This window comes from Balaenoptera acutorostrata, chromosome 19, assembly GCF_949987535.1.
Source record: "Balaenoptera acutorostrata chromosome 19, mBalAcu1.1, whole genome shotgun sequence".
Taxonomy (NCBI): domain Eukaryota; kingdom Metazoa; phylum Chordata; class Mammalia; order Artiodactyla; family Balaenopteridae; genus Balaenoptera; species Balaenoptera acutorostrata.
In genome coordinates, this window is record NC_080082.1 from 59,162,656 (window position 1) to 59,171,802 (window position 9,147).

At 54.4% G+C, this 9,147-nt stretch overlaps 1 protein-coding gene across 2 annotated transcripts; it reads left to right on the forward strand.

Annotated features, from left to right (window-relative positions):
• Positions 1-1,878: 1,878 nt before the first annotated feature.
• BAX (BCL2 associated X, apoptosis regulator) lies at positions 1,879-5,822 on the forward strand. 2 transcript variants are annotated; one of them, XM_007168263.3, is made up of 6 exons: positions 1,879-1,991; positions 2,562-2,613; positions 2,705-2,851; positions 3,234-3,369; positions 5,120-5,224; positions 5,641-5,822. In XM_007168263.3, the coding sequence occupies exons 1-6, from the start codon at positions 1,958-1,960 to the stop codon at positions 5,743-5,745; spliced, it is 579 nt and encodes a 192-aa protein (XP_007168325.1). In that variant the 5' UTR covers positions 1,879-1,957; the 3' UTR covers positions 5,746-5,822. The 2 variants fall into 2 exon arrangements, with proteins under 2 accessions (XP_007168325.1, XP_057389991.1); XM_057534008.1 differs by lacking the exon at positions 1,879-1,991 and adding an exon at positions 1,997-2,062.
• Positions 5,823-9,147: the final 3,325 nt, after the last annotated feature.

A 9,147-nucleotide genomic window follows, 5' to 3' on the forward strand; every position in this document is an offset into this window, starting at 1 on the left:
GGCTCTGGTTTCTGTGTCTATAAATAGGCCATAGTTATCCTAGATGTATTACTTATCTATTGCTGTGTAACAAATTGCCCCCAAACTTAGCAGTTTAAAGCAACAATAAACGTTTATTGTCTCACACAGTTTCTGAGGGTTGGAAATCAATGAGTGGCTGAGCTGTGGGGTTCTGGCTTAGGATCTCTCACGAGGTTGCAGTCAGGATGTTGGTGGGGACAGCTGTCATCTTAAGGCTTGACTGGGGCTGGAGGACTTGGTTCCTCGACACATGTGTTTCTCCAGCGGATGATTGCTTGAGTGTCCTCACAACGTGGCAGCTGCTTCCTCTAAAGTGAGTGATCCTAGAGAGAGTCAGGCAGAAGCTGCAGTGACTTTTATGACCTAACCTTGGAAGTTACACTCTGCCATTTCCACAATACCCTATTAGTCACACTGTTAGCCCTATTCAATGTGGGAGGAGACTACACAGGGGCCTGAATACCTGGAGGTGAGAATCATTGGGGCCCATCTTGGAGGTGGGCTTCATAGTTCTGATATAGTATCTTTATTATTGTAAACAATATTGACTTCAGAACTATCTCAAAAGTTTTTTCCCCTCTACTCAACAGCTGTACTGTTTAGAGGTCTGTGGCTGCATTAAAAGCCCTTTTTTCCTTCTCTGTAACTGGGATGGAGGGAGGGCTAATTCACTGGGCTGGAATAACAGATACAAATAAAGCCAGCTTCAAAGTTAATACGAAACACTATTTCCCAAGGACATGCTTTCTTACTCACAGTGTTGGAAATTCTATCAGTAAAAATGAAACATCCCACTCTTGCCTGTAGGATCGAAATCATTTGAAACATAGTAGCAGCCTCGATTTCCAACCCAGGTGCAGAGTAAAGGGTTTCTGGACCCAACACTACACATCTACATTCATCTTGTAGTTTGCAAGGATACAGGACCCTGGTTCCTTTTGCAGTCCACACACTGCTTGGCTTTGAGCCTAACATACAGTCATCACCTAAACTCCACTCTTCCTCCAAATCCTATTAATAACTCTACCTTTTCCTTTGTCAAGATGCTCCATGATTTCTCTGTTGTGTGGTCTCCATCATCTCAATGGGTCAATAAACTTTAATTTGTCAGACTATATTCCTGGTGTTGTCAGGCAGATGGATTAAGACACCTATAATCTTTAATTGCCGTGGCTCCCAGCCACCCTTAGGACATAGATTCCCTTCTCTTATATGCCCAAACCATTCATCATCTGACCCCAGCCTATTTTTCTAATCTCAGTTCTTTTTTCTTCTTACTATTTTCTTTTGAAAGGGAGATATAATCATTACCATACAGTAAACTGCACGTCTTATGTGTACAACTCAGTGAATTTTTAAATATGTGTATGCCCAAGTAATCACCACCCAGATAAATATATAGCACATTTCGGACACCCCAGGAGCCTCTGTCCTCACCCTGCCAATCTATCACCCATCTATCACTTTTTGAACTTCAGATTCCTTTTATTTTCACAGAAACACATATAAACATTCATAGACTTTAGTCATCTGGAACGTCCTGCCTCAAAGAATACTATCTTTGGCCTCTGATGTTCCTTCTGTCCTGGCAAGGGCTCAAGTCCCACCCGAAACTTTTGAAAATACTGCAGGAATGAATGAATGAATAAAAGTTATAGCTGCGATTGAACGCGTGCCTGGTGGAACGGCGCCACGACCAGTTCCTAAGGGGAAGTGCTGATTGGGCAGTCACGTGATAGGGGCCGAGCCTTCCCGGAGCAGGTGAGGCAGGTGCGGTCCTGCGTCCGGGTAGCCCTGCGGGGCAGCGGCTCGCGGCGGCCATTTTGCGGGGCAATCACGTGAGAGGACGCACGCTCAGCGGGGCGCTCACGTGACCAGGGGCGTGCTGCGGCCGCCCGGGCGGACCCGGCGAGAGGCGGCGGCGGGAGCGGCGGTGATGGACGGGTCCGGGGAGCAACCCAGAGGCGGGGGTGAGGCGGGAGGCGGACGGGCGGGAGGAGGGCGAGCCCCTCGCCGGCCGACCCCAGGATCCCTCCTGCCGGTATGGGGCCGTCCGATCGCCAAGCACTCCGGGGCAGAAACTCCGGGATCCGGCGCTGCCAGCTTCCACCCACTCCCGGGGTCCCGGGCTCTCTGGCCTCTGCGTCCGGATCCCTTCCTGTCTGGCGCTCTCGGACCCCCGAGAAGCTGGGGAACCCCATAATCCAAGCCCCCGGGGCAGGCCCGGGCTTGTTGCCGGCACCACTTCCTGGTGGGAGGGGCGGGTCTCCCCTCAGTCCCCTCAGGCCAGGGGTCTGGTTGCATGAAGTGTTCCCTCAGCCTCCTCCCCCGGAAGAATGAAGGATACAGGCCCAGGATTCCTGCCTCTTTCTCCATCAGGGACTCAGTTGCCTGGGCCCCCAGTCACTTTATCTACCAGGGACCCAGAAATGCAGGGTCCCCTAGCGTTGTCCTCCCTCAGGGATCATGAGCCACTCCAGTCCCCTGGATCCCCCTAGGACCCAAGAGTCCAGGCACCTCTTCCCTCCTTTCTCCTCTAGGGCCCACCAGCTCTGAGCAGATCATGAAGACAGGGGCCCTTTTGCTTCAGGGGTGAGTTTGAGGTCTGATTATTGCGGAGCAGATTTGAGGAGTGAGGCCCCATTCTGATTCTGCATTCCCTGCAACTCCATTCCCACTCTAGTTTCATCCAGGATCGAGCAGGGCGAATGGGGGGAGAGACACCCGAGCTGGGCCTGGAGCAGGCGCCCCAGGATGCATCCACCAAGAAGCTGAGCGAGTGTCTCAAGCGCATTGGAGATGAACTGGACAGTAACATGGAGCTGCAGAGGTGTGGTCCCGGGGACCCAGGAGCCCAGCCAGTGAGCCCCTTCTCCCTCAGAGCCCAGGAGTCCCAGCTCCCAACCTCCACTTCCCCTGGGAGCCTGGAGTCCAGGCCCACAGCCCCCTTTTCCGTCAGACCCAGGGGTCCAGGGCCCCACCACTCAACTCAGCACTCTGGACTCCCAGCCCTCCCCTGCCCTAGGATCTTGAAACTCTCCTTCAGGGAGTCATTTTCCCCAATTTCCTCAATGTCCACCTTGTGGCTCTCCCCCATGATGGCTTCCTGGCTCAGGCCTCAGTTTCCTTATCTTTGGTATGGGGTGGACACCAGAGTTTCCACACTCCGCCTGATCCTCCCTCCCCAGCACTGGCTCTCCTCTCTCCTGCAGGATGATCGCGGCCGTGGACACAGACTCCCCCCGAGAGGTCTTTTTCCGAGTGGCGGCTGAAATGTTTTCTGACGGCAACTTCAACTGGGGCCGGGTTGTCGCCCTTTTCTACTTTGCCAGCAAACTGGTGCTCAAGGTGGGCGGCTGCAGGGCTGTGAGCCCAGGCAGGCTCCCCTATGAGGACCTGGGAGTTGTGAGGTCAACCCCTGTGGCAGCCCAGTAACCACAGAGGGAATGGAGAGAGACAGCTATGGACCGCTTGTCTGCTTTTTCATTCATTTATCCATTCAACAAACATTTATGGGGCCTATGGTGTGTGTGACCTGTACTCGGCACCCAGGACACAGTACAGAACAGGCTAGGTCCCTGCTCTCAGGGAGCCCACGTCGTATGATGAGTGCTGAGCGAAGTAAACTAGGGTGACGTGATTGGGCAAAGTGGTCAGGAAAGACTTCTAAGAGGAGGTGACATGAAAGCCAAAGTTGGAATGACAAGAAAGATGCAGTGATATATTGTATAAAGATGGGGGAAAAGGCATCCCGTAGAGGGGCAGAACATGCAAAGGCCCTGAGGTAGGACCAAGCCTGGTGTGTTGTGGGCAATGAGGAGGCCCATGTGGTTACAACAGAGTGAGGAGGGGGAGAAGGTGAGAGATGAGGGCAGATTGCGAGGGTCTTGTGGGCCACTATAAAGACTAGCTTTCTCTGAGTGCGACAGGAGTGATTGGCTGGTTTTAAACAAGAGAGTGAGGTGACCTGATTTATAAATAGAAAAGACTTTTCAAGCAAGGAGAGCAAAATGTTAATTGTAGAATCTAGGTTGTGTGTATATGCCTGTACACTTTGAAATTTTTTTAACTTTTCTCTCTGAAGATTCTCATTATAAAATACTGGGGGAGGGGAAGCCCAGCAAATTATTTTGGCCCTTGTGGGTAGAAAAATGGATTATGGGGCACAAGGGCAAAAACTGGGAAGCTGACGAAGGGGTACCTGTAATAGTCCTGGCTAACGGAAGACTGACCTGGAGTCAGGGGGCAGCATTGGAGGTGGAGAAGTAGATTTCTTGATGTGTTTGCAAGATTGAGCTGATGGGGCTTGAATGTTAGAGGTGAGGGGGACAGCAGTCAGGGTGATGGTAGGGCTGCGTGTGGAGCTGGGGACAGCAGGTGAGAAGCAGCGAGATAAAGGCTGAGTAGGGAAGCTTAGGGAGTTGAAGAGCAGGAGTCAGGCCTTACCTGGTCTGAAGGTCAGAAAGCCCTCTCTGGGGAAGTGACATTAGACCTGAGCTTTGAGGGATGAGTGAAAATTCCCTTGGTTGAGGCCCACTGAGGCAACAGAGTCAGCATGTGCAAAGGTCCTGAAGCAGGTTAAGAATTTGGTGGGAATGAAGATATGGAAGAAGGGTGGGAATTCCCTGGCGGTCCAGTGGTTAGGACTCCGTGCTTCCACTGCAGGGGGCACGGGTTCGATCCCGGGTCGGGGAACTAAGATCCCACAAGCTGTGTGGAGTGGCCAAAGAAAAAATAAAAATTAAAGTTTAAAATTAAAAAAAAAAAAGATATGGAAGAAGGACAATGAGGCACAGAAAAGAAGAGGAAAATTGGAATGTGATCAGGTCAGAGGCTTCATACAGAGCCTTGTGGGCCAAGATATGCTTTTGATTTTTTATCCCAGAAGTACTGGGGAGCCATAGATGGTTTGTGAGCAGGGCAGTTGACAGTGACGAGATCCACTTCACAATTTATGAAGCTCATTCTGACTGTGAGTGGAAAAGAGATTGCAGAAGGGCAGGAGGGGAGGCAGAGAGTTGAGAAAGGAGGCTGGGGGCCACGGCCCCAGGCAGTGGGGACAAGGCTCAGTCCCTAAGGCCCAGCCCACTCCCCGCAGGCCCTGTGCACCAAGGTGCCCCAGCTGATCAGGACCATCATGGGCTGGACACTGGACTTCCTTCGAGAGCGGCTGCTGGGCTGGATCCAGGACCAGGGTGGTTGGGTGAGGCCCCTAACCCCACCCAATCCCCCACTCCTCTGGGACCCCTGGGCCTTCCTGAGCCCACCACAGTGGTGCCCCCCTCCCCATTTTCGGATCATCAGATGTACTCTGTAATGCGTTTTCTTACATGTCTGATCAACCCCACGATTCATATGGCACCGACTGACCTCTCCATGACCCTTGACCTCCTGGTGACCTCTGACCTGACTAGTGCCTTCTGCCCTCCCTGGTGCCTCTACTTCCTTCGGAATCCCTCAAGTGCTATGATAACTCTTTGGCCCCCAACTCTTTAGTACCATTAATCTTAGGCCCTTGCCCCCACTCATGCCCTCTGACCTCTCTGTGACCCCTCATGTGCTGGCCCAGGGCCTGCCCCTTGGCTGAGCTGCTGAAGTGCCTCATGTCCCTATCCCCAGGACGGCCTCCTCTCCTACTTTGGGACACCCACGTGGCAGACAGTGACCATCTTCGTGGCCGGCGTGCTCACTGCCTCGCTTACCATCTGGAAGAAGATGGGCTGAGGCCACCAGCGGCCTTGGACTGTGTCTTTTCTGCATAAATTATGGCATTTTTCGGGAGGGGTGGGGACTGGGGGCCATGGGCATTTTTCTTACTTTTGTAATTATTGGGGTGGGGTGGGGAGGAGTGGTCTCGGGGGGGCAATAAACCTCTTTCGGGCCACACTTTCAGAGTCTGAGTCACTGGGCCCACTTCCTGGCTTTCGCAGGAGACCAGGCTTCATGTGCTGACACATCTTTTTCTGAGGTTGCCTGGTGCCCTCTATGGGTAGGTGGTGAGTTAAGTCTTGGCCCTGCCCTTCAGGAGCCCACAGTCCTGAGGGGAACCGAGGTGACTTGACATCACATGAGTCGTGTCACAGCCTAGGGTACTGTGTTAGAGGCAGCACTGTGTAGGCCCAAGCCCGGCAGAGGAGCCTGGGGTTGGGGTGGAGGTGGGGGGTGGATATCAGGGTAGCAGGGTGCAAAGCAGCCTCCTGGACCCTGGGAACTAGGACCTGGAAGCTTCCACCATATGGGACCACAGGAAGTTGCACATTTACTGAGGTGGAGAAATGGGGAAGAAGCTGGAGCGGGGCAGACCTTGGGAGGACTAGGAGAGCAGGGGAGGGCTCTGGAGGTTGGAAGGCTGAGAGGCTGGAAGGCTGAGGAGGCTGGAGAGAGGGTCGAAGGGAGACTCCAGAGGAGGCCTGAGCTTGAGCTGTGTGGCTGCAGAGGAGACACACAGGCTGGAGACTGACAGGTGGTAGAGGGAGGGGCTGGAGGAGGAGGAGGAGTCTAGGGTCTGGCCCTGTAAATGGCAAGGGCCCTCCAGGAGAGGAGCGGGCCCGTGGGAAGATGCTGTGCTCACAAAGAGGCACAGTAGATTGAGCCACAGAAGGAGAATCAGAAAAGGGAATTACAGAGAATAAGGTCATTCGGAGAGTCACAGTCGGTTGTCACCTCTCTGGCTCTCTTTCTTTGGCCGCGTTGGGTCTTCGTTGCTATGCGCAGGTTTTTTTCTCTCTAGTTGTGGTGAGCGCGGGCTACTCTTCATTGCGGTGCCTGGGCTTCTCTTGCGGTGGCTTCTCTTGTTGTGGAGCATGGGCTCTAGGCGCGCGGGCTTCAGTAGTTGAGGCACGCAGGCCCAAGAGCAGGCGGGCTCAGTAGTCGTGGTTCGCGGGCTTAGTTGCTCTGCAGCATGTGGGATATTCCCGGACCAGGGCTCGAACCCGTGTCCCCTGCACTGGCAGGCGGATTCTTAACCACTGCACCACCAGGGAAGTCCCACCCCTCTGGCTCTCCGTCCCCCTCTCTCTGGGTCCTTCTGTCCCCTTCTCTGTCTCTGTTCCTGTCTCTGTCTTTGTCCCTCTCTGGGTCTTTCTGTCCCCCTGTCTCTCTGTCCCTGTTTCCCTGGGTCACTTGTCTTCTCCCATCCCCCCTGATACCCCCACCTTCTTCAGATCATCTTTATCTCACCCCCTCCTCTCCCTCCACCTGTGAGCACTTTCCAGGTCACCTCTCCTTTCCCAGGCTAAAGGTCTTTGGGCTGAGGTATGAAATTTGGTGAATGAGTAACTCAGACCCCATTGTGCCTGTGTGCCTGGGGCAACTGCCCCTCCCCCAGAGGCTTGCCCCAGAGACGGCAAGTCAGGGGAGAGATGTCAGATAAGGCAGAAGTGAGGGGAGACTGAGTCACCACCCAGAGAGAGGGGACAATATGGCCACAGGCGGGAGCCCAGGGAAACCATCAAGCGAACTAAAAAGACAGTGCCTTGAGACAAAGCACTCAAGGTGGCACCTTGGGGGAGGGGGCCAGACTTGGGGCCCAGCCAGGCCTAGTTCCCTGGGTCCCAGCCAGACTGCAGTCCACCCAAAGTAGATGAGGTCAGTCAGCGGGCTCCACCCCGCCCCTCGGAGGGAGCCCCTTCCAGAGCTGAGTTCAGCATGACTCAGCACGGCTGCTCTCCTGGCCACTGGCCCAGACAGACACCCCTTGAGGACCCCAGATACCAGCCTGACTGGCGTCCCCTTGATCAGGGAGTACCCTGCCCGGGCTGCTTGGAGAGGCTTCTCTGCAAGGTGAGCCCTGACCTTTGCCCCCAACGCCCCAGCGGCTTCAGCTTTCCTGCCCCAGCCGGCCAGCTGCCTCCATTAGGGCACTGAAATAGGGTCAAAGTCCTGTCTCTGTTTCTCCTTCCCCCCAAACAACAACAATGGGGAGCTCCTGGAGGGCTCCTTCAGCCAGCTCTGCCACCCAGGCACCAGCCTGGACCAGGCACACTTTAAAAATGTCCATTGGTTAAAGACAGACATCCCATTCATAGGTCCCCAGACCCTCCTTGTTTCACCAGAACCCAATACTTCTCTGTGATCTAGAAGGAGCATGTGTCAGGCAAGACAGGGACAATTTCAGCGAGGCTGCTTCGGAGTCAAAAAGAATTCCCAGTCTCTGGCTGCCTTCAAAGTCATCTCCAGGAAGTGCAGCCTCAGAGGGACCCCCAAAACTCCAGTGTCACTTCACCCCTCCCCATCTCAGCTTCCAGAAAAAGTGAGCCCCTAAAATAGCCCCTAGGTATTCCAAGGGGCCCAGACAATCTTTCGAGGGCTCCAAAAGGCTCTCCAAGACCCCTGACCTCTTTAAAAAGCCCCTACTAGGCTTCTGGAAACATCCCTCTCCCCCACTCCGGGGCTGAACACCAGGGCTCTACAACTGTCCTTTTAATCTCACAGATCACTTCAAGGGCCTAAAGACCGCCCCACCCCCCCCGGGGAAGTTTCCAGAAAAATACGGACTTCCATTGTGAACTCTAAAGCTACAGAAACTCCCCCCACCTTTGAACCCCAAGGCTCCAGGTCCTCCCAGAGAGAGACCCAAGGTTCCAGAAATATCATCTCACAGCCTTCCAAACTTCTCAATGATCCGGGTACCCCCTTATCTCCCAGCGCAAACCACAGTCATCTGGAGGTTTCCGCACCTCTGAGGAACCCCCCCCCCCGGGTTCCAGTAAAGTCCGTGCCCTGACACAGCACCAGAATCCGATCTACTTTCCTGAGACACCCCCAGGACCCAGGGATCGTTATTTTCCAGGGTTCCCAGTGTCCTCATTATTAATCTTTCACCTACCAGAGAGTCTCCCTCCCCCCTCCCCAGAATCCCTTGACTTCCCAGAATTAGCCCCAGAGCCGTTGCATCCCCCGAAAACCTCCACCCCCCAATTCCCCATTTCACAAGAGCCCTCGCCTACAGGCGCGTGACTTCCCCACCACCGGGGGGCGGGGGGGGGGGTCTAGGAGTCCTATATGCTCCTGATTGGTCACGCGTCGGCTCCAGGCCCCGCCTCCCACCACCGCAGATTGGCCGATTGCTCTCCCCGACCGTCCCCCTTCCGAGGGCCCGCGCGCTATAAAAGAAGCCGCCTTGGC